This window comes from Diplotaxodon limnothrissa, linkage group LG11 (genome assembly GCF_057381915.1).
Source record: "Diplotaxodon limnothrissa isolate DT_005_m linkage group LG11, D_limnothrissa_male_GT1.1, whole genome shotgun sequence".
In the NCBI taxonomy this organism is placed as follows: Eukaryota; Metazoa; Chordata; class Actinopteri; order Cichliformes; family Cichlidae; genus Diplotaxodon; species Diplotaxodon limnothrissa.
In genome coordinates, this window is record NC_140606.1 from 27,010,552 (window position 1) to 27,034,540 (window position 23,989).

The 23,989-nt window shown below is 42.3% G+C and overlaps 2 protein-coding genes across 2 annotated transcripts; both read right to left on the bottom strand.

Annotated features, from left to right (window-relative positions):
* Positions 1-1,297: 1,297 nt before the first annotated feature.
* Positions 1,298-5,954, bottom strand: shisa7a (shisa family member 7a). Its single transcript, XM_085365553.1, has 5 exons — positions 5,191-5,954; positions 3,463-3,617; positions 2,921-2,986; positions 2,447-2,632; positions 1,298-2,241 (listed from the first exon to the last, which is right to left on the bottom strand). Exons 1-5 carry the CDS (start codon positions 5,937-5,939, stop codon positions 1,298-1,300), a joined length of 2,100 nt encoding a protein of 699 aa, XP_085221679.1. The 5' UTR covers positions 5,940-5,954.
* Positions 5,955-12,373: 6,419 nt separating this feature from the next.
* Positions 12,374-18,130, bottom strand: ube2s (ubiquitin-conjugating enzyme E2S). Its single transcript, XM_085365554.1, has 4 exons — positions 17,958-18,130; positions 16,195-16,342; positions 14,050-14,240; positions 12,374-13,963 (listed from the first exon to the last, which is right to left on the bottom strand). Exons 1-4 carry the CDS (start codon positions 17,958-17,960, stop codon positions 13,604-13,606), a joined length of 702 nt encoding a protein of 233 aa, XP_085221680.1. The 5' UTR covers positions 17,961-18,130; the 3' UTR covers positions 12,374-13,603.
* Between the last annotated feature and the right edge of the window lie 5,859 nt (positions 18,131-23,989).

The following is a 23,989-nucleotide window of genomic DNA, read 5'->3' on the forward strand; positions in this document are numbered from 1 at the left end:
CTGAAGCCAATCCTTCTGTCTGTACAAAATGTTGCTGACTTTTTAATAACTTGTCACCTGGTGATAATAATTAAATGGTGATTGTCAGACCAGCTTCCTGTGTGGGATTTTCTTTGTATCTCCATAAATGGCTTGTAAGGACAGTTGTGTAAGTGCAACCTCTGCGTCATGGTCTATCGTTTGTGCTCTGTGGAGAAGCCTCTGCTCTTCGTTAGAGCAAGTTGCCTCTTTATTGGTAAACTGAACACATACGTCTGTTCTTTTATCTCTTGATTTTGTATGTGTATGTCAAGAATTTTTGGAACGCCGTGACTGATGGCTCTATAATATTTGGTAGCCCGTTGTTTTTATTTTTTTCAAACAGGTAGGTCCTGATCTATAGATGAAAACATTGAGAAAAACTCACCCATAATCTTATATCAGCTTACGCTCCCGTAGTGTAACAGTAATGAGATTGTGAGTTCCTCTGGAGGTTTAATCTAAGGTCACATGGAAAAGTAGGCAACCCATGGAATCAGATCAGTAATGTGGATACGTCCTCAGTTCCTGTCGGGTGGTGGCGTTGTGTCAGACTGCTGCGTGTCGCTCAGAAACAGAGCCCGTCTTGTCCTCTAGGTTATACAGGAAGCAAGAAAGAAAAAATCAGTTCTGTCTCACTAAGTCAGCACGAGGTCGGTGCAGAAGAGTTCAACAGGCGCACAGTTCATCATTCAGCCTCGTCCGGTCCACCGGGCTCCTCATCTGAGAGTCAGTTTAATAAATCTTCGTCGGTGAGGACCGAGCGGAGTGGCAGTCCAGGTAGTTGGCTCAGTTCTTTGAAATTCTGTGACAGGATATTCCACACAGGCCTCCGCTTCCTTTACCCTGTTTTTTCATTAATATCATCTGGTTTCCTATCTAATATGGCTCCTGAGTACTTTTTGAAAAAAATATATAAAAACTAAAGTATGAACGGCATTTCTGTTGGTTTTATTTCACCCTCCCAGTCAGTCCTTCTACAAGTAATGGCACCTCTGTATATGGCAATGCGGCAAATTCAGATACAAAATATGGCTGATGTAGGCTATCACATAACTGGAACAGATGTCCCCTACCTAATTTTTAGTTTTTATAAGTAAGTCATATTTAAGCTATTTAATTACAAGATAACACTAATTTGAATAGCCTAAACACATTATACTGTTACAATACTTTATACTTCTAGTTGTATTTCTTGTAGCTGAATGTCTAATAGTTAAATGCAGAAGGGTGATATATTCCTGTCCCTTTAATCTAAGCTCTACATTAGGCACTGACCTCACACCGTCACCTCATTTTTACTCCCCGTCCTGATCCCCTGACTGCCTCCTCCCCCGCTCCCTGCTGACCCCCCACCGCCCCCTCCGGGAATGAAATGTAGCTGCTCAATTGTGTTCTGCCGTTTTGCTGCGAAAGCCATCCTCCGGGCGCTGTGGCCTCCTAGTGTTCCCGTTCCCATGACTACTCCGGTTCCGGGCCCCTCCCCAGCCCAGCCCATGCCCCCGCTCATGTGCCCCGTCATAGGCGTGGTCCTCTCCTGCTCCCGTCCGGACGTGGGATGAGAGTTCATCTTGATCATGTGGTGCCGGTCGAGGGAAGGCGTTGCACAGACGTTCTGCTGGGACTGGGCCTTCTGCTGGCGAGGCAGGGTGGGGACGATCCCGCTTCCCGTGTGGGCGTACGGATCTACAACACCCATCCCACCAACGCCCATCCTCTCCTCCAAATGGTCTGGGGACATGAGCAGCCGTTCCTGTCTCTCCTGTCTCTCCTGCCTGTCCTGTCTGTCCTGGGTCTTCCTGGTGAGCGTCTGCGTGTTGGAGTTCTTATTGGAGGCAGCCATGGCTTTGTAGTACTGGTGTTGCTGGTTCTTGGAGAGCCGGGACAGAGTCCCGGTGTTTCCAGGGACATCACCCATGTTGAGCAGCTGGTCGGTGGACTTAACTTTTCTCGGAGGCTTGGAGAGAGTGTCGTAGTTGGGGTTGTGCTGGGGCTCTGGGGGATCCAAAGGGTAAGGATTGGGAGTGGGTGAAGCAGGCATGCCAGAAGGTGGCGGTGGGATCCAGGGCCGAGCCGCATGTCTGGGGAGGGTCCCTCGCCCGCTGAGGGTGTAGTCTCCACCCCAGTGGAGGTGGTGCTGAGACGACTGCAGGGCCGGCTGGGCTGTGTGAGGCCGGCGCTTGGTGGTGCAGTACCCAGATGAGTACTCGTCAAGACCTTTCTCTGCAAGCCAAACAAAAGTTCTCTGAATTGTTTATCACCACAGTAAATAGCATGAGCACATAATGATGCATCGTGCATTTCACAGCACCCGTGTCAAGAGTGTCGCTCTGCTTCAGCACTTACGAAACAGCTGCAGAAAAAGCAGCATAAGGGGAGCGCAGCTTAGACGGAACATGTCTCATTCCTGGAAAAGCGCGATACTCACCGAGCCGTTTGAGTGAGGAGTATCTGTTGAGCTCAGGCTTGGTGGCGCTCTCGTACGAGGGCGGCAGCTGGGCCAGGTTGTGCAGGGAGTGGTGGAAGGAAGGCTGCGATTTGGTGTTGTTGTGCTTACTGGAGAGCAGGGTGCCTCCAGCTGCCAGCTGAGCATTGTTCATCCGAGGTGTGCGTTCTGCAGAGACCAAAGGGAGAAGACGACGGTGTGTTAAATGAGATTTGCTCCTCTGGATATAGCGCGATGCACATAGCAGAGTGTGAATCTTCTAACATTCACTGAAAGCGACAGATTTGAACTTGCTTTCAGCACTAACACAAGCAACCAAAAATATGATAATCATTATTATTGTTGAAATGAATGAGTCTACTTTTGAGCTCCAAACGAAGCTGAATGAAGTAAATGAAGCATCCAAGTGATTACATGCAATTTACATGGGAGCCCGGCTTTCATCAGCTGCCTTACCGATAGTTGCAGTGTGCTTGGGACTGGAGCCTGATGAGTGGATGAAATTGTGTTGCAAATTGCCCACTGTAAGTGAAAAGAACATGAAGTAATCAGCTCACAAAATGGATGTCAGGCAGTTGAGCGGTGTCTTCAACTAAAAGGAATAAGGAAACTTTACGTGCGTATCTACCTAAATCAATTCATTTTCACATGATCACATAAGCACCCATCTCCACATTCTTGTGCAATTAACTACTTTAATATTGAAGTGGAGAATTAGAGACACAGAGGACCCCAAAAGAATCATTTATAAATGACCATGGCCCTCGCAGAGAAATTACCGAGGTTAAAGATTCATTTTTTAGCACATCACTACTGAAAATTCTTAATTTATTCTCTCTCATAAAGACATCTTGATGGAGGAACACAGAAAAAAAAAGCTGCATCCATTTACAGACGTGACGAGCACAAAGTGCCTCTGCATAAAGAGAGGATGCTGTTACAAAAGTGCACCTCTGATCGTGCTATTCACTAACGCGCTACGAGCCCTAGACTCTCACATCTGTTGTCTTTGCTGGGCAGCCCGGGGGCGTAGAGATTTTTCGGCGGTCTCCCCAGTGTCCCCTGGCCATCTCCTACAGCCAGAGCCACGCTGTTGTTTCTCTCATCCTGCTGGACTGGGCTCGACTGGTGCCGCAACATGTCCACCAGAGCTCTAAAGATGCCATAAAAAAAGCAATAAAGGAAACATGAGATAAAAATGGCAACAGGGTATAGGCACTGTGGAGCAGGGAAATTATTTTACTGTTATTGTTAAATAATTATTATCAGTACCATTGCATTGATAATATAATCTGCAGTATGATCATTGCTTTAACAATGTAACAGATAGCTTTAAGATGGCCTTAAGATGTTTATGATGATGTTAACTTTGTATTCCAGGTGCAGTTATAACTATTTTATACATATTGCATATCTGTGCTTATTTGAGTTGATGTTCAGGTTCTTTAAAGGTCTTAAGCTTCACTGACGTGACTGTTCAGGTGATACATGCTGAGGGAAAACTAGAACATAGAAGGAATTGCAATACATGCTTACAAAACACTTATATCAGGTCATTTTATATTAAGGTTTTAGTAGAGGTTCTTGGTTAAAACATTTATTTAGTAGAGGACATACACATAGTCTCAGTGAGCCTCTGGTCTGGTAAAAGGTCAGAAGTGCGAGAGGTGACATAGAGGCTGAGTGAGGTCAACACACACACATTAGTTAGATTTATTTATAGGAAAGAGTTTAGTCATGTCTGGCTGTAACTGCAAAATTGTCTCGGTAAAAGAGGAACCGTTCCTTGTTGTCTCGGCAAGAAAGAGGAACAAGACAAGAACTGAAAGGTAGACAGGAAGTGCCAGCCATGAAGATAGAAGACGATGTTCTTTTTAAACTGTGTTAAAAGTCGTTGTGGTTTTGATTTGACGTATGTGTATATATCCTGTCTGTGACGCATGAAGGGGCGTCAGTAAATCAAGCCCTGACGGTATAAAATCTGTGTATGCTTTGAGGAAGTCGAAGATCAATTGCTGTCTGCGTACAGAGTTGTCTTCCCACACGTGTGTTCATTAAAATCATTGTTTGACCAAGAGCTTCTGGACCAAGGGTGGTTTGTACTCTCCTTCCTCAATTTTGAACCTTAACAGCACTAAATTCTTCCTCCCATGAATGCTGTTTTTGGATTGCAAATAAGCAACATATCAGCCATCTATGTGAGGATGAATGCTTAAATATACATAAATGTGAATGTTAATCTTGTGGTCGGACATTAGGGTTTACACCGGTTATAATCACCAGTTAACTGTGCGGTTAATTTAAGTACAATGATGAATAAATATGGAAAATGTGAAACCAAAATAACATGCAGGGCTTCCCTGAGGGGATCAACCAACACTTCGTTTTGGTCTACAACTGTCATCTTCCATGACTGATGCAACTAGTAAAAACACCAAAAGACCCATCTTTATTGCCAAGACGACGGCCCATATATGAGATAAGAAAGCCAAGAGGAAATCAAAACAGCCACGATTTCCGCAGCAGTCACTCGATGAAGATCAAATATGTTTCAGCTGATGACTAATAACATTTTTCTGGGCCCAGAATGATGAATGTAGGCCATTTATGGAGTCCTGAAAACCTAATTTCATTACAATATTCATACATCAAAATGAAGTACTGAATTCAGCAATGAGGTGTGATGAAATTAAAAAAAAAACAAAAAAAAAACGTGTAAGCCTCACCTGGGCATGTTCAGGTCCCTTTGGTTGGCTTCCTGTTGCACCTTGTTGAAGACCACCTTGATGCCTACTGCGACAGCCACCATAAACACAACCACGCCACCGATGACAAAGCCCGTGTTGTGGCTCTGCTGCTTCAGTGGATCAAAGTCTGGGTCACCTAAGTCATCTGGTGTAATCATGGGCTCCGTCTGTGGCTTGGCCCAGTCCGGAGAGTCGTAGTTTTTACAGTTGTCCTGGTCCAGTTGGCGACTTCGGTCTGGACAGCAGAAGCGGTAGTGGCAGGTTCCGCAGCAATAGATGAATGTGTCCTTGGAACAGTTGAAAGCGCTGTCAAAGTGTCCCATTACATCGTAATATCCTCTGCATCCATCCACCCATACATCCACCTGCCCCTGGGCTACACCTAGTAAAGGAGGTGCGAGGGCCTCTGCTGAAGTTACATTCTTGGGGAACATTACCTGGGGCAGGGGTCTCGGAGGAGTCTCTAGAACTTCCTCTGCGGTTTCTGGGAGCGTTTCTGGAGTTTTTGTCCTTCCTTGGAGAGCAGCTGGCCTGAGGTTGGCCTGGATGGCGAGGAGTATGAGCGAGGAGCTGGAACCAGTGTCGGGCTCCTCCGTGAACGGTCTCCCTGATCGGTCTAGGTGCTGAGGAGGTGGGGACGGAGAGGCCTCCACGACGGTAGCAAGAGGGGCAGTGAGGAGGGAGAGGAGGGAGACAGCGAGGACTCGGAGATTGGTGGTGGGCGGCATTTTTACATGACTAAGACATCTATTTTTTTTTTATTGAGTCAATGCAGTTGCAACGGTGTATCCGCTTCTGCAGTTTAACCCACTAAAATGGCATGTGATGCATTCAGCATGTACTGGGTACTGGAGTTTCATTCACTAATGCTGGCTGATGAAATCTGAAATTTTTTGTGTTGTTCGTATTTATAAGGTGTTATAATAATAGAAAAGGTCGGGAACAATAAAAATAAAAAAACTGTACAAACAGTATCAAAATGTTTTTGTAAGTTTCAATAATTGGTGATAATGGTATTAAAATGTTTTTAATTTCCTGTTAGAAGGGAGCTCTGAAAGTGTAATGACTTCATCTCTTGCCCTCTAAAAACCCCTCTCGATTCGAGAACACTCAAATGGATGCAGTTTTGTAAAAAGCACAGATTGAAAACAATCTTCATGCTTTTAGTCCTTAATGCCTCATCCTACATGCCCTACTGAACAAAAGAACAAACATCTCATTTACTACCAGGGGTGAAATTACGCTTTGCAACCACAAAGTTAGGAGCAAGTATTTTTAATAGAATATGGCATTCCTGTACATTCCTGCGCTGATGGCACTTAAAGAATAGACTATGGCCAGTTTTTTGTTAAATGTAAACAAGTTTATCTGTTCTCTTCATTCCTTTTACAGCCTGGCACTACGTACATTCAGAAATGGCACTTGTTTAACCTGTAAGCAAATCCTTTCTGGGGGGGAAAAAAAAGGAAAAAGATATTAAATCTATTTTGTTTTTATATATTTGGCACTTTTTGCCATAGTAAACAATTAAATGGAAATAAATGACTGCACCACTGATAAATACTGTCCATTAGTGTGGCCTAGTTTCTATAGAGTACCGCATTATCTCCACGTTAGCCTGTTCTCGGCACCCATCACATCTATAGATACACTGTGTACTTTATCTCAGTCTTTTCTATGGCTGGATTATTGTGCTCAGTACTCGCCTGGCACGGACCGTTACTGTGACTGGGCTGTGGGTGATAATGAGAATGGCTCTGGTTAAGTGCTAGAAGACCGCAAGCACTGAAAATTGGGAGTAATCATAAAGCAAAGAAACGACTCCCAGCCTGTAAAATACATTGCACAAATGAGGCAAATGTCATGATTTTAAGTGCTCTGCCTTCAGCTTGTAGGCACAAAATGTTGCCCGTGTCACTCAACTGTGTCGCTAATTAGATATGAAGTGAATGGCACATTGCTTCTCCGTGTGACATGTCTCTCTAAGTAAAATTATTCCTGATTTGTCTCCGATGTTGAAAGAATATCACTTTTGTGGAGAAATATGTAAATGTGTGAAGTTATTGTGTTGGAGGTGTTGGCAATAATAGACAGAGGCAGATCTGTCTCCCACAGAAATTATAATTATATGTAATTATCAAAATGTCCCTATCTGTAGCAGAGAATGTAGGCACAGATGGGGGAGACAGAATGCTGAAATCACCGAGGGCTCCACTTGTTTCAGTTACATGCTCCTCTAACCTTGTGAGGAGAGTTCAGTGGAGGAAAAATGAGAAACACGAAGCACAGCAGCTCTCCCACTGACTAATGTTCCAAAGGAGTTCTCCGGGTGATTTTTTCCCCCCCCTTCTTGTCGTTTCTAAGCGTTCTGCTTGATTTCCACAACTGTCTTCGGGTTTACGTACGGACAAATCTGGAAAATCGTTGGCCAAATGTCCACTGCAATACAAATGAGAGACATTAGATTAGAAAGCAGCTCTGCAACCTCTTCTCCACACTTACTGACCCTCTTTGTGAGTGTGTGTGATCATTTTGGGTACACACACGCACACCACAGTTATTTTTATTAAATGCGCTATGTGCATCGTGGAAAGCTGCAAGTGTGTGCGTGTGTTTTAGTGTGCCTGTTTGGTTGCAGGAGGAACACTCTCCTGAAAAGCCAGTGATAGAGAACGGGAGCAGAGGGATAAATGCAGGGTAGGGATTTAAATGAGCAAAGAGACTGTGGCGAGCGGGAAGAGCCAGAGGTATAGATGCAGAGACGACCATGAGTGGGAGGGCGGTGTGTGGGTGGCACAGAATCAAGTACATTTCTCCCAGCACTTACCAATACAACACATCACACAAACAGCACCACCAAACAGATCTGCAAACACAGTCCATGCCACACGCAAGAGGAGAAGAGAAGTGCTAATCAGAACTGCAAATCAACCGCTGTTGGAAGAGTAAGAGGGAAAGAATGTGAAACAGTAAAGAAACCCTTTACTGTGCGAGTGTGTACATGCATGCATGTGAGAGAATAAAGCTGGCATTCTGTAAACCCCCTCGTAGTCGGTCTCTGCCTCTCTCCTTTATTCCTCTTGCTCCCCTCCTTTTCCTCTTTCTGCCTTTCTCTCTTTCTCAGATTCTGTGCGTGGGTTGAGGCAGCTAACTCTCTCAGAATAGCACTGCAGCTCTGTCTGTGTGTGAGTGAAAGAGGCAGTGAAAGAGAAGGGAGGTAGAATCCAATCTACACCCATTAGCCAAACCAGATTTCAAAGTCACATCTGCACGTCTCCTTCTCAACACGATGACACCTGATGCCTCGCACCGTCATCCGCCAACGCTGCCCAACTCTCCCGTCACCGTAATGTCTGTGCTCTGCTCTCAATCATTCCACTTCATGAGGATTTTTTGACCAAATCCTTAAACCGCTCCTGCTAAACGTGCATATGCAGATGCCCAACATTGAAATTTTCACCCTGAATGTATTTAAACTACAGAAGACTGATCCATGGCAAAAAAACAAAAACAATCCCCCCCTGCTATTATTCATAAATCTGGTCCTCTAGATGTCTGTATAGTGTGGTGCTGAAGCAATGCAGCAGAGAGGGAGGGAGAGAGGAAGAACTGTACCAAAGGGGTGAAAGGCACACATTCACATGTGTGAGGAAGCAGCCCTGACTTGCATGGCCACAGGAGGGAGGACAACTCAATCACTTACAACTCCAAATTCCTAGATTTGTCAGTGTGTCAAAGCAAACGAACCTTGGGGCCTCTTTCACTGCAGGAGCTGTGCAAACGGCTGGGCATGCAATCATTTCAACAGGTGTTTGTTGAAAAAAATCAAACAAAATGGCCCCTTTTTTTTCCTCTAGACGTGCTGTTGCAAAACACACTGTGGTGTGAATCCTTTAGGGGGAGGGGGGAGAAATCGCGCAAACAAGTCGTGTGTTGCGTGTGCGCAAAAAGACGTCTAATTGCAGCGAAAGCCGCGCGGAGCAGCGGCTGCTTTTGGTCTCACCGGCGAATATATGCTGCGCATTTACTTTGCATCAGACGAACGGATGTGGACAGACTCCTCAGACTACACTACATCCTTCATTGTGTTAATAAGTTGCAACTTGCAACAAACAAGCATGCGGGTTATGGACATGACTTGCATCTATCAGTAGGCTAAGAGTGCGTGGGTGTATCCGTGCCGGTGTGTGTGTAGTCCGGCTGGATGAGTCGGTGTGTGCGTGTGATATCAGTGTTCTTAATACCAATATGGTTATAATGTCGCAGTTTGCTGCCACTTGTCGATTAAAGTGATTAAGAGGTGGGGGAAAAGAGGTGTTCGCGGAATAAAGCCCGCAGATGTTTTGTGTGGCGCAGATTTCATTCAAATGTTTTTGTTTGACAGCCTCCAGGTCAGCGGATGCGTCTAAACTGATGCCAAACTCAATTTTCATGCACGCACAAACACACAGAGCACTTATCAATCAGCTTTGATTGCAATTCCGTAATTGGCGTTGCATTAATAAAAGGTGCATAATGTCGTGCCTTACCTGTGCGCTGCTCTGGGGGGTTTGATGCTGAAGAGGAGCGCTGGAAGAGCCTGCGCACTGTATCTCAGCGGTTTCTCAGATGGCAGCCTGTTATTGTAGCAGAAGATGGTGAACTGTTGCTGGATGCGCCACTTATTTTAATTGCCCGTGTGTTTTAGAAGTGCAGCAAATCTCGATCGCGCTTGTTGTGTCTCCATCAGGCTATTGATAATCCATCATGACGGCGGAAAGACGAAGGGGGGGGACGCGAGCGGGAGAGGAGGGGAGAGAGAGTCGGTGAACAACGAGATGTTCTGAGATTTTCTGATACATGTGACAAAGCACTTCATCTACACACTACGTCGGAAATTTCCGCCTGGTGTGCGGCACAAGTTAGCCTGCAGAGTAACTATCCCGGACAGCACGCAAAGTAGCCGGATTCGCATGTCAGGTGCGCAAAAATGTGAAGCTTTTCACCAACAAAATATCCGCCAGGCTCACTTTCTCCATCTAGAAACTGACTAAGACTGGTTCAGTTAATCGTCTCCACGCGATAGCCTATAGGTTACACCGCCTAAACTGCGACTGGCCTCACGGAGGTCCACCAGTGGGGGGGGGGGACGCTGTGATTGGCCGGTCAGACAGGCGCTGATGAGACTCCGCGCTCCGCTCGGCGCTGATGGTCAATAGGCCCATTCAACTGGTGGCGTTCATCTTTACTCTCCTCCATTTAATTTCCATCTTTAGTTGCGCGCCCCTGAAGGCCTGCATACGTTTTACTGGCTCTGATAAAAATAATAAATAAACATAAACGGGGAAAAAAATGTCGACCAGGGATTTGACTGATGTTCTTCCCGAAGAAGTAAAAAAAAATATAACGAATGAAAAAAAGAATGTATAAAAGCCTCTCCGAAAAAACGGAAGAAAACTTGCAAAATTTAAAGCAGCCGGTAAAGTGAGGGGAAGATCCAAAGTGTGTTTGTGTACGTGTGTGTGAGAGAGAAAGAGAGAGAGAGAGAAGAGAGACACAGACATGGTTGCCACAGCAACTGTGTCATTATGTTGGTGGCAATTATGAAAGCGATGAAAACGGGGAAGGGGAGAGGATTGGCGCAAAAGCCTTAACACTGAAGCGTGAACGAAACTGTCAATTAGACTCAAACCTACACTGACAAGTCTTGATTTCTGTGAGTGTAGGACGAGTCGGGCAGGTGGAAATCCAGAGAAGAAAAAGAGGATAGTTGGATGAGAGGTAACGGTAGGTTTGCAAGTGTTTGCGCCGTCTTACAAACCTCGCGATCCTCTGAGATCACCACCACGCATGAATGAAACCGGGTTTAGGGTTGATCCCCCGACGATTATCCTCCAAATAAATGAAATCACTGACTGCACATCAGGCCTACAGGATGAGTCACGCACTTATGTGACAGAAACACCAGCATGCATTCATATTACATCTGACCCAGACTACATATGGTGGTTGCTGGAGTACTTTTCTATGCTGTGGTGTGCTGGGGGAGCAGCACAGCAAAGGAGGACTCATCCAGGCTGGAGAAACTGATCAGGAAGGCTGGCTCTGTGGTCGGCATGAAGCTGGACACTCTGGTGACAGTGGCAGAGAAAAGGACATTAAAGAAACTGCTGGACATTATGGACAATGCCAGGCATCCTCTGCACACGGCCATAAACAATCAGAAGAGTCTGTTCAGTGACAGGTTGCTTCTCCCCAAGACAAGAACTAACAGACTTAAAAACTCCTTTGTCCCACACGCCATCAGACTGTTTAACTCCTCTCTGGAGGGGAGAGGGAGGGGAAACAGGAGGACAAAGGAGGGGGGAACAACTAAGCTGTAGTGCCTCTTCACCTCACTGTGCAATACCTTTTGTGCAATACTTTTGTTAATAGTCAATGGTTCAATAGACCTCAATACTTGAAATGTGCAATTCACTTGTATTTTTATTCCTATTTATCCCCTTTGTATATTTTATTTATATTTGTCTCTGTATATGTGTGTGTGTGTGTGTATATATATAACAATTCTGTAACTTCGGTCGTTGCTGTGCTTTTTTTTGGAAGTCGAATTTCCCAGAGGAACCCACCCGAGGGATTAATAAAGTTCTATCTTATCTTATATCTCACACACGTCAAAATCTTCAGTGAAACTGTGTTTATGATTAATAGCACGGTGTGGGTTTTCACTGCATGGATGTTTATACCAGGTGTTGAAGGAGGTAAGCACTTCCAAAACGGGTCTTGAGGAAGGTGTAAAGGGTTACACGGAGCCCCAGGTGTCTAAGAAGGGTCTGATAATTACCTGCATGGCAGGCTGCTATTTCTACACAGGTGGGTGGGCTGCTGCATGTTGGCAGCAGAGGCCAGTGGAGCCCTTCATTAGATGGCCCAAAGACGCTCTATCGGGTGCACTTCAACTCACTGGTTTGCTGGGGTGGATGCAATTACTCGTTTTTCCTCATAATGGTTATTCCATCACTGCAGAACAGGAGACCACTAAACAAAATGTGCTAATACGCGTCACTAGAAAAGCCTCATTTGCATTTGTTCTTAGCATTAATTTCAACATCGCTTGACAGAAGAGGACCAAAGAAAAAACACAAACAGGAGTTGATTTTCCATTTCACTTCTGGTATTTCAACATTTTATTAATTTAAATAATTTAAAATGGACACAAGATATCCAGCCAGACAGTGTGCACAGTAACAGGAGTTTCAGAGGCACCTTTTCCATCCAAATTAAAACAGCGCTTCAGTGTGTTTCCTTGGGAAATGTAGGCCCCGCATGCATTTAAGAACGGAAAGAAAATTTGCCCGAGAAACCCTGCAGTTGCCACGGATGGAGGGGCAAGTTGGTTCAAACTAGGCACTTGTCATCTCTGGTACTCCACGCGGCTGGTCGGCGTGCGGTGCATCTGAGAGGACATGCTGCTTTTGTTAGGAGGCAGGGGTAGTTGAAGCGAGTCACACCACAGTATGCCTAAATACAGAGAACAGTTGAGGTGGCATGCGCATGCCATCTACCCTGTTCCCTTACAGCCACTGAGCTACATCTTCACACACAACCACAAGACAGCTGAATATGGACGTGTCGATTAAAAACAGCTTTTGAAAATACTGGTCAGTGAAACAGTTTTAAAAAGTCAGAAAAACAAAACAAAAAACAGCAGACTTCCTTTACTTGAAACAATCCATACCTTTACACCTTTACCTAAATTGGATCACAAAACGAAGAATACAATTTGGACGTTGCATAATTTTAGCGCCTTCTTCCATCATTTCCTTTGAGCTGAATTTAAAAACCTGACTTTAAGGTAGCATCGTGGTTCAGACTCGACAATGAGTCAGGCTGTGCAGTACACAGTACCATCACAGTTGCTTTTACCAAGAAATGCTTTAAAAAAAAAAAAAAAAGGCTGCTATTAAGTCTGAGACGACAGGAGCTATATCTCATTAATGGACAGACATCAGAGGCCGTGGTTTGCACAGTGAATCGCATTAAGTATCATTCATTCACAGTAGGCCAAAGGAAAATCACAACTGATGGCATGATGGTTTTTTTGGGTTTTTTTAGACTGAAAGTGTATTCTTTCATTTCAGAAAAGCAACAATTTGTCACCGTCTTCAGGTATGGGAAGAATTAAACCCGTGACACTAACTGGACAAGACAGAGTGATGGAAAGACAAAGAATAAGGTATAAGTACAAAGTGAGAAGTCTGGATTTTCAGGGTATAAAGAGTCAAAGGGAACAAAAACATCATCAGTATACTTCAATATTTAAATTTACTCTCCCACATTCACACAAACACACGCGCACACACACACACACACACACACACACACACACCCACTGAGAATTTCTATGGAGGTATTAAAGTCGCCTCAACGCACGCTTTTTATCTGCTTTCTTCTTCCCTGCTACATTATTAGTGCTACTACTACTGTTGCTATTGCTGGTGGTGGTGCTGGCTCCATTGGCTCCATTACCCAAAGCTGCTGGCACAGACGCCGCACTGGGTCCCGCTCTCTTCATCGGGTCACCTGCATGCTTCTTTGGCTGGGGGCCGTCATTAGGATCCTGAGGTGCCCCAGAAGTGCCGCCCATGGCGTGGATCTCTGTGAGCAGGCGGGCCCGGGACTCGTACTCAGCATAGTCCTCTAACAGCAAGCGGCCGGCCTCTTCGTTCAGAGCCGATTCTGGGTTCGGATGGATTAGAAGACACTTGATTGTCTGTAGGAAAGTGAAGGAAAGAGATGTGAAATTAGTGGCCTCAACACAAGCGATACTGAAACAAACACACAGATCATCCTTCTTACCAGTAAGACATGTTTGAGGCCGAGTTCTGCCTTCCAGTCCCTCTTCAGCACGTTGACACAGATCTCTCCCTTATGACCCACGTTGGGGTGAAAAATCTTGGTCAGGAAATACCCTTTGGGTGGAACCGCAGGGAAGTCCTTCCCGAGGACCAGACGCATTCGGAAAATGCCACCAGCAAATGGAGTTCCCTCTGTTGAAGTATAAAGAATTCATCACATGAACATTATGTCCTGACTCTGCCAAACTTCATCCAGAAAAAGAGGGTCACAGAGCTGCAACCGAGTCCTCTGACAACACATTCAGCGCATACAAGTCAGTCAGTCACAGAGCACATTAACTATCATTTCAAATCTGTCACATAACAGCAAATATTTCAAAGCCGAAGAAATACCACCTGACACTTTTCCTTGACACCTAGTCTTGGTTTTAAAAAAAATAAAATAAAAAGGTTCCAGAATGAAAACTGCGCCAGCATCGAAGATTTAATCTTACCATCTGTTAGACAGGTTTCTTAAAGCGAGGAGACTTTTTAGGGAACAGGAGATTTGTGTACAAAAATAATCGAATATTATCCTGTCATCAGTGGTAACAAAGTGAAATAAACACAATATTCTTTCGCGAGAGAAGAGTAAGGAAGTTTACGAGGCCATTTCAAATCCTTGTCACTTGCTCTTAAGTCAATTTCCTGCATTTAACTTCTATCAGTTTCCAATGAAATAATCTGATATTTGATCTGATATTTCTTGTTTGACCATCATCACCATCTGTCTGTGTACGCTTCAGCTTTTAACCAGGTATGCCAAGTAGCAACAACAAAAATTTGACATTATGAAACACACTGTACTGCTGCTTTAACATAATGAATTACCTGATCTGAAATCAGATATAAATGTCAGTGCCCAATAAATGAAACTGATGCCGCGACGGAGCTCTGTGGAGGAGTAGAAAATGTGGACATGTGGACAAGTGTCTGGCTCTTCAAGACCTACTTAAAAATAACATCTGAAGCAATGAGTGCATAGTGGCAAGATATCATGATAGTTTAAAGTGACTTATGTGTCTCATGATATTAACAACACCCACAAAACCCATAATTTAAGTGATTACACAACAGCATAAATTTTGAAAGCTCCACGAAGGGGGGAATAGAAATGTAAAACAGGCCTTGAGGATTTATTATTCTACAAATTAACAGCACAAAGACTAAATTATGTACAGATAGTAAAAGATTCCATCAAAGCTGATGGCTTCCATTTAAGCTTCAATAATACCTAAAAATCATGGAGCAGACGGCTGACTCAGCTCAGTCATCACCAGTCATGTTATTACCTTGAGCTGATAATACAAAGTTGGCTATCAATAAGAAACTCTCAGCCTTTAAATATTATTGTTTGAAGCTGTTTTTCTGGATGTGAAGTGGTGAAGTAACTAACACACTGTAAATGCACAGTTTGCTGCGAACATGACGCAGAACTCGGGGTTTTTCCTGGACACTGGTGACCCTTTGATTAATGACTATAACACACTGGCACAACTGACTGGCACACAGTGAAGGCGGCGAGTGTCTGTCACCTTACTTAACAGAAATCTGAATTTATTTCTGGACATTTTCAAAAACAAGAATGCATGTAATGTTGAAGGAAATAAAATACAGCCTAAAAAGAAAATGGGCTAAAATATTTTTGTTAGAAACCTAGAAATGTTTGCATGCAGGAAAAACCCTGAGAGATAATATATTTAAGAATACACAAAAAACCCTTGAAAATACAAGCTGCAAGGTGACTAAACTAGGATATTTTATCGCTGGTTTTGAAAATAAATTTCCACATTAGTTATTCAAGGACAGAAGTAATACAATTAGTATGGATTTCATTAAGTTTATTTTACTCATCAGCCTCTGACAATTTGTCTATTTAATGAAATACGAAATGCTCTGTACTGATCTTCTATGATAAAATATTTTGAGTCAGGACAAACTCAACAAATCTGGTTCAAACTAGAGATCTTAAAGAAACTTTTGCAAATCTAAAGCCCTAAATTATGAAAAGACCATACTGCAAATACTCACTTGGTGAGTTTACTCCCAAGAGTTGTGTCGGTCCTGCTCTAAGTATGAAGTGATGACACTATATCATAATCCTTACCTGGTCCCTCTATTGCTGTGTGAAGCTCTGTTATGTCTTCTTCGCTGGGATAAATCTTAATGCCCTCGGGTGGATCTGCTGCTAAAGCTGAAACTTCTTTGTAGACCAAGCGAAGAACATGAGGGGGCAAATTCTCCACATTGGAGTTCTGGAGAGACATAACAATAGTTTAGCCACAGCGCTAACAGGAATGACCAAGCTGTACTCTTACTAAGAATGAGGAAAAATGAAGGCTGTAACTTCACCTCAGGTACTGTTAAGATAAAGTTTTACATTTAAAGCATGTAAGCCAAAGCAGCTGAAAAAGAGAAGAGAAAGAAAAAAAAAAAAAAAAAAAAAAAAAAAAATCAACAAATATAGGATCACCAGATTCAGAAAAAAAGAAAAGAATATCTTTGTGTAGGACACTGGGACATGTTACTAATGCTGAGAACTAGACTTAAACAAATTATGCAGTTTTGACATCAAGAAGTCCAGAAAAAAAATGAAGCACATTTCATTACATCCCCCCCCTCCCCATTTGTTATGTGATAGTTTGTACAATGTAAATTTATTTTCCTTTTCTATAGCAACAACTGTCCCATATTATTCAGTGTTATTTCAGCTGACTTTGGGACTTTAAAAAAAAGCCCACTAGTTTATATTTTTCACATGTTTTGACTTTTTATTTCTAAGCATTCATTTAATTTCCAGAATGGGTTCGCTCATTTTAGTTCATTTTTAATCTTTGAAAATATTTAGTTTCAGCATTAGGCAGTTTATGTTGACAACCAAAGTGGCTAAACCTAAGGCTATTTCCTCTACATTCTGATTTTCACTTTTTTTTTTGTATTTCAGTCTACTCAAATATTTATTTCACACTTCGTTTTTGGCTTGCTGCAAAAACCTTTGTCTCTGTAGATGTACACATTTTACAACCACGTGTTTACTTTCCTAAACTTTGACTAACAAATAAATATGACACTGCCTCAACATGTTGGTCTGTTAGCACACTGGACACCTTTTCTTTAATATACAGCGAGTGTGAGTGAAGTAAATTTAACATATTATCAAAATGTTTATTATGTAGGTAGGTATCGACTCATTACACACTAAAACATATTTTTTTGTATGGCTTTGATGATTTCGTTCCACACATTTTAATAATGTGTCGATCGGCCATATGGCAGAAGAAAAAAAATCTATCATCGGCACCACCTGAGACCATCTACATTTTCCGCTGCGGATCTGCTGTCATTTTACACAAGCTTTTCTCTGTAATCTGCGCTTGCCAGTCATTATCTTCCTAATTTTAACACGTATTTACGTAATGAACATGAGCTGGAGCTCCTCTGGGGGAGCTACGGTTTCATCATCGAGCCAGCGGTCCCCGCACCACGTTAAGCATCCTCAGAGAAGTCAGATGAGTTATAACTTGATCAACTTGAAGTATGCTTTAAAGGCACAGCAGTAGATAATTAATACCAGTTAAACAGTCGACGGGCAATGTTAACTTTATGTTACCGTTAGCATACCTAGCCTAGCAAATGCCTCGATTAGATTTCGTGTTAAAGAAGCTTTTGGTTTAGTGGTAATAGTTTCTATTGTGTATAAAGGTACTTATTAATTACACCAATATACATCTGAAGACTTTAATAAACGCATTAACTTTCAACAAATAGACACAACCGCCCATAAAAATCGAAAGAAAAAAAATCGACAGCTAAAATCGGTTAGAGCTAGCAGTGTCTCCCATTAGCTGTTAGCTAAGAGGTTGATCTTACCATCTTCAAAAAGGAGCTCTGCTTGGGTGGTGGGTGTCTGGCTGGTGTCAGATATAAAGAACCGTTTCTAATAGAGCTTAGAGGAGTGAAAAACTATATTCGATGAAAACTTAGCCGACTGGCTGATGATCGCCGTTCTTCTTTTCTTCTCTACGTTGACACAGGAACAAAAATACGATCCTCAATTGAACCTTAAAGCACAGACCAATGACCGGCACAGTGGTGTGAAACGTCGGAAGAGACAGACCAATCGAAATGCATCGATAGAGCTGCGTCACATCAAAAAGCCCTATCAGCCACATAGAGTGAAAAGTACATCTGATACACGCCAGCGATAGGTCCATTTGAAAAACTCACAAATCTAATCGATACTGAAAGATCAGCACCAGCTACATTGAACACCAAAATTAAGAAACGCCTACTGTTTAAACCAGCCAGCCTAATTTATTCAATAGATAAATACTTAACTTGATAAGCGGGGTCACTTTTGTTACGTTGTATGATAGATTTATTTTAATGTTGGTTAATTAAGTTCACTCTAATTGGCAATAACAATAACTGGATTAAATTACACTCATTTTTTTTCGTATTCGTGTAGTACAGAAACGTGCCTGAGCAACACACCACCAAAAATAACAACACAATTAACATTTATTCATCAGACCCTCTTTTAGGTGACCTACGCCTTGTTAGTACTGCTCTGGAGCCGTTTTTGGTTTCAGAACTATTTTAATTCTTTATGACATTCAACAAGGTGCTGGAAACATTCCTCAGAAATTTTGGTTCAGATTGACACGATAGCATCACACAGTAGAAACAGATTTGTTGGCTGCACATCCATGATGTGAATATGCCTTTCCACCACAGCCCAAAGGTGCTCTATTAGACTGAGGTAAACTGGAGGTAAACTGGCTGTGGAGGACATTTGAGGACAGTAAACTAATTTTCTTGTTCAAGACACCAGTTTGAGATGATTTGAGGTTTGTGACATGGTGTATTATCCTGTTGGAAGCAGCCATCAAAAAATATGCACACCGTGGTCATGAGGGGATGGACATAATCACAGGTAGGCTCAGTTGTTACCCAAAATTGGCCAAGAAAATATCCTCACACTATTACAACACCAGCAGTAGCCCTAACCACTGGGACAAGGCAGGATGGATGTGTACTTTCATGTTTAATGTTATAGCAGAAATCAAGACTCACAAACTGGGCAACATTTTCCAGTATTTGATTGTCCAATCATTGTGAGCCTGCTACGTCCACACTAGGCCGGATAGATCTGAAAACGGCGTTTTCATCTGAAAACGCTCTGCGTCCATGCGTTTTTCAGTCGTTTTCACAGCGTTGCACGTCCACATTGAAACGACTGAAAACGCTTACGTTCCAGTACTGCGCATACGTGAAGCGCAAGAAGATTGACCTGCCTTATTTCTGTCTGCTGCTTATTTACTTTCCAGCTCTTTGAAACATTGCTGCAAAATGTTGAGGAAAAGCACAGCGTTTTTTAAATGGACTAACAATGAGGTGGAGTTGTTGCTGTAAGTAACACAAAGGTGCAAAGTTGCAAAACGCGAGTGAGAGTTAAAGAATTTGAAGAAAAGCTATCTGGAGCATATACAGACTCATATTAATCTTTAATAGGGCTGTCAAAATTGAGAGCAAACAAAACAATTGCTGTAGAATTCCCTCCGCTATCTTAGTTTAATTGGTCACACGACTGCATCATATGACTAACATGCATCATCGTTTTAGAAAGTCTCAGTTTTGGCTGTCCGCACTGCCACACCAAAACACCGTTTTCAAATGTAGGTGTTTTCGAGAGCGTTTTCAAAACGCTGCATTTTCCATGAGCGAAAACGCCGTCTCAGTGTGGACGGGAGAGAAAACCATGCGTTTTCAAACGAAAACGCATAGCCTCTCCTTTTGAAAACGTTTTCGTTTATAAAAATAATCCCGTCCACACATAAAAGCCAAAAACGAAGGAAAACGCTGCTAGGAACATGCCAAAGCAGCAGGTGGCGCTATATTCCTATCCGTGTAGAAATGTTGGCCAATCAGAAGTCAATAAGCCTGGGTGGGAAAGAGTAAACAAAGATGGCGCATAGAAGCAGAACTGAGTCGTATGTGTGGAGGGACAGTAACTGTATGTGTATATGTAAGCATTTAAACACTGCAGAGAGTAAAATTAACAGTAACAGTATTTTGTCTACATCCGCTATTATAGAAATTCATTACACCGAAACAATAACGTGGCGCACAGTGTGACGTCAAAAAATGCGCACATCTTTGACGCTGCGTTTTCTCCGTCCACACGTAAATGCAAAAACTGAGTTTTTGAAAATATCCACCCTGGCAGAAGTTTTTAAAAATCTCCGTTTTCAGTGACCGAAACGTTTTCAGTCACTGAACATGTGGACGTACGTACACGGGTATTTTTGAAAACGCAGATTTTTCTCTGCGTTTGCACCTTTCCTCCACACGTAAACGGCGTTTTTGGTCACTGAAAACGGAGATTTTTAAAAACTCCTGCCAGGGTGGATATTTTTGAAAACTCCGTTTTTGCATTTACGTGTGGACAGAAAGCGCAGCGTCAAAGGTGTGCGCCTTTTTTGACGTCACACTGTGCGCCACGTTATTGTTTCGGTGAAATTAATTTCTACCATACTGTTACTGTTAATTGTACTCTCTGCAGTGTTTAAATGCTTACATATACACACACAGTTACTGTCCCTCCACACATATGACTGGGTTCTGCTTCTATGCCCCATCCTTGTTTACTATTTCCCACCGAGGCTTCTAGACTTCTGATTGGCCAACATTTCTACACGGTTAGGAATATATCGCCACCTGTTGCTTTGGCATGTTCCTAGCAGCATTTTCCTTCATTTCTGCGTTTACGTGTGGACGGGATTATTTTTTAAAACGAAAACAGAAAATCTCCGTTTTCAAAAATACCCGTGTACGTGTGGACATAGCCTTGGTTTCCCGTTCTTACCTGGCAGGAGTGGCACCCAGTATGATTGTAGCCCTGTAGCTTTAAGCATGTTGTGCTTTCAGAAATGCTCTTCTGCATGCTTTTGTTGAGTTGCTATTGCTTTCCCATATGCTTGAAAAAGTCTGGCCGTTCTCCTCTGACCCCTGACATTTGAGCATTTGAGAAGTGTCGATCACTAGATATTTTCTCTTTTTTAGGATCCTCTGTAACCCTACAGATGGTTGTGTGGGAAAATCCCAGTAGATCAGCAGTTTCTGAAATACTCAGACCAGTCTGTCTGACACCACACCACCAATCAATGTTCAATACCATGTTCAAAGTCACTTAAATCACCCTTTTTCTACGGTGGCCCCTAGAGACAAAGCACGTACAAACTCCAAAACACTTGCAAACTAAAAAACACTTGCAAACTCCAAAACACTTGCAAACTAAAAAACATTTGCAAACTCCAAAACACTTGCAAAATCCAAAACACTTGCAAACTAAAAAGCACTTGCAAACTCCAAAACACATGCAAACTCCAAAACACATGCAAACCCCAAAACACATGCAAACTCCAAAGCACATGCAAACTCCAAAACACATGCAAACTCCAAAACACTTGCAAACTAAAAAACATTTGCAAACTCCAAAACACTTGCAAAATCCAAAACACTTGCAAACTAAAAAGCACTTGCAAACTCCAAAACACTTGCAAACTCCAAAACACTTGCAAACTCCAAAACACATGCAAACTAAAAAACACTTGCAAACTCCAAAACACTTGCAAACTCCAAAACACATGCAAACTCCAAAACACTTGCAAACTAAAAAACACTTGCAAACTCCAAAACACGTACAAACTCCAAAACACATGCAAACTCCAAAACACTTGCTAACGAAAAAACACTTGCAAACTCCAAAACACTTGCAAACTCCAAAACACTTGCTAACGAAAAAACACTTGCAAACTCCAAAACACTTGCAAACTCCAAAACACGTACAAACTCCAAAACACTTGCAAAATCCAAAGTGTTTGGAATTTGCAAGTGTTTTGGAGTTCGCAAGTGTTTTGGAGTTTGTACGTGCTTTGTCTCTAGGGGCCACCGTATTTTTCCGCATACTGATGCTCGATCAGACAGGTCATCGTGACCAAATCTTGACCTTTTTGCCAAAATTGTCCCACTGTTTATAATCAAGTTTAGAGAGATCTTTTAAGTGATTCCAAAACACTGCCATAATTTATGAAATTTTGGGGTTGATACCTTATGTATGCCGCTAGAGGTCACTTTTTGAGTTTTTTGGTATGGTGAATGTATTTAAGGTAGACACACGTAATTAGCAGCAGGTGTGTTGTTGATCGGAAGAAGGCAAACAGTTTGTGACCGCTGTGCTGCTATGTTAAATTGTGGAAATAAAGAATCTAAAGGACAAGATGAGTAAGGCTGGAGTTATTGGACTGTATCAAGTTTAATATATTCATGCATACCAGTGAAATCGCGCGTCATCCCTGTCAACAAATACCTCAGTGGCTTCAAGCGTAGGCTTAGCCTCTACAGTAAGACAAAGCTTTGTCACCCTAACCGTTACAGTAATTAACAAATCTATTAGATTACTTGTCATAAAATCTGTTTAAAACTAAAAAATATTTTGTTATCTATTAGACACACATTAAACAGAATTAGTTTTCCCACACTGGACTTCTTTAAGAAATTATTCAAGTGCAACATCTATCCATTAAATCTTTTCCTGTTCAGGAATGCAAATAATTACATTTATCTCAATAAAAAAACAGACAGATTTAACATTTTTCTGTAATAATGTAAATTTGAAAATTTACAGTTTTCAGTTTATGGATTTACTTGCTTCTGTTTTAATTGTTTTAAGTTCTAACTTTATTATTATACTATGGAGAATATTTATTAAGAGCTAATAATAATTTGCTAATAATTTCAGAATATATACATTTTTCGACTCCTTCCTTTAGGGGTCGCTACATCAGATCATCTGCCTCCATTTTACCCTGCCCCTAACATCCTCCTGTGACACACCAACCCTGCATGCCCTCCTTCACGACATCCATGAATCTTCTTGGTGGACTTCCTCTTTTCCTTCTGCCTGGCAGCTGCACATTCAACATCCTTTGTCCAATGCATCCACCATCTTTCCACAGCACATCCCCAAACCATTTGAGCCTTCTCTCTCCAGCTCAGGCTCCTGTCTTTTTGTCGGTGGCACCGTCTCCAAACTAGACATCACAGCAGGTGTCACAACCATCTTGTAAGCCATTTTTTTCACTCTTGCTGCTATCCTTCTGTCACAAATCACCCCCCACACTTGTTTCCAACCACTTAACCCTCCCTGTTCTTAACCTCTCTTATGCACTGTTTGTTGTCTTGGATGTGACTCCAGGTATTTAAACTCATCCAACGTTGCAACCTCTGCTCCTTGAAACTTTACCTTTTCACCTGTCTAGTCTAGTCTAGTTTAGTCATGCTTCTACTGACTTTCTTCAGCTCTTCGCCCTACTCCTGGTTTTTACTACAAATCACAATGTCGTCTGCAAACATCATTGTCCACTATTTCAGAATAGAATAAGGCAGTCATGTAGAAATCTCAAGTCTCACCAAACAATGCATCAAAGCCTTAGTCGGGCAGGCTTTGAAAACAACATTTCCTTTGTCCCACACGCCATCAAAATGTTTAACTCCTCTCTGGAGGGGAGAGGGAGGGGAAACAGGTGGACAAAGGAGGGGGGAACAACTAAGCTGTAGTGCCTCTTCACCTCACTGTGCAATACCTTTTGTGCAATACTTTTGTTAATAGTCAATGGTTCAATAGACCTCAATACTTGAAATGTGCAATTCACTTGTATTTTTATTTTTATTCCTATTTATTCTATTTATCCCCTTCGTATATTTTATTTATATATGTCTCTGTATTTATATATGTGTGTGTGTGTGTGTATATATATATATATATATATATATATATATATATATATATATATATATATATATATATATAATATTCTGTAACTGTAACTTCTGTCGGT

Bases quoted from the DNA above. Each gene is read 5' to 3' on its own strand.
- shisa7a (XM_085365553.1), bottom strand. From the start codon at position 5,939: ATGCCGCCCACCACCAATCTCCGAGTCCTCGCTGTCTCCCTCCTCTCC. The intron at 3,618-5,190 runs GTGAGGCTTACA...TGGCATCTTTAG, and splicing joins AGGGACCTGAACATGCCCAG to AGCTCTGGTGGACATGTTGC. The intron at 2,633-2,920 runs GTAAGGCAGCTG...TGGTCTCTGCAG, and splicing joins CAAGCACACTGCAACTATCG to AACGCACACCTCGGATGAAC.
- ube2s (XM_085365554.1), bottom strand. The intron at 14,241-16,194 runs GTAAGGATTATG...ATACTTCAACAG, and splicing joins CACAGCAATAGAGGGACCAG to AGGGAACTCCATTTGCTGGT. The intron at 13,964-14,049 runs GTAAGAAGGATG...ACTTTCCTACAG, and splicing joins GCCTCAAACATGTCTTACTG to ACAATCAAGTGTCTTCTAAT.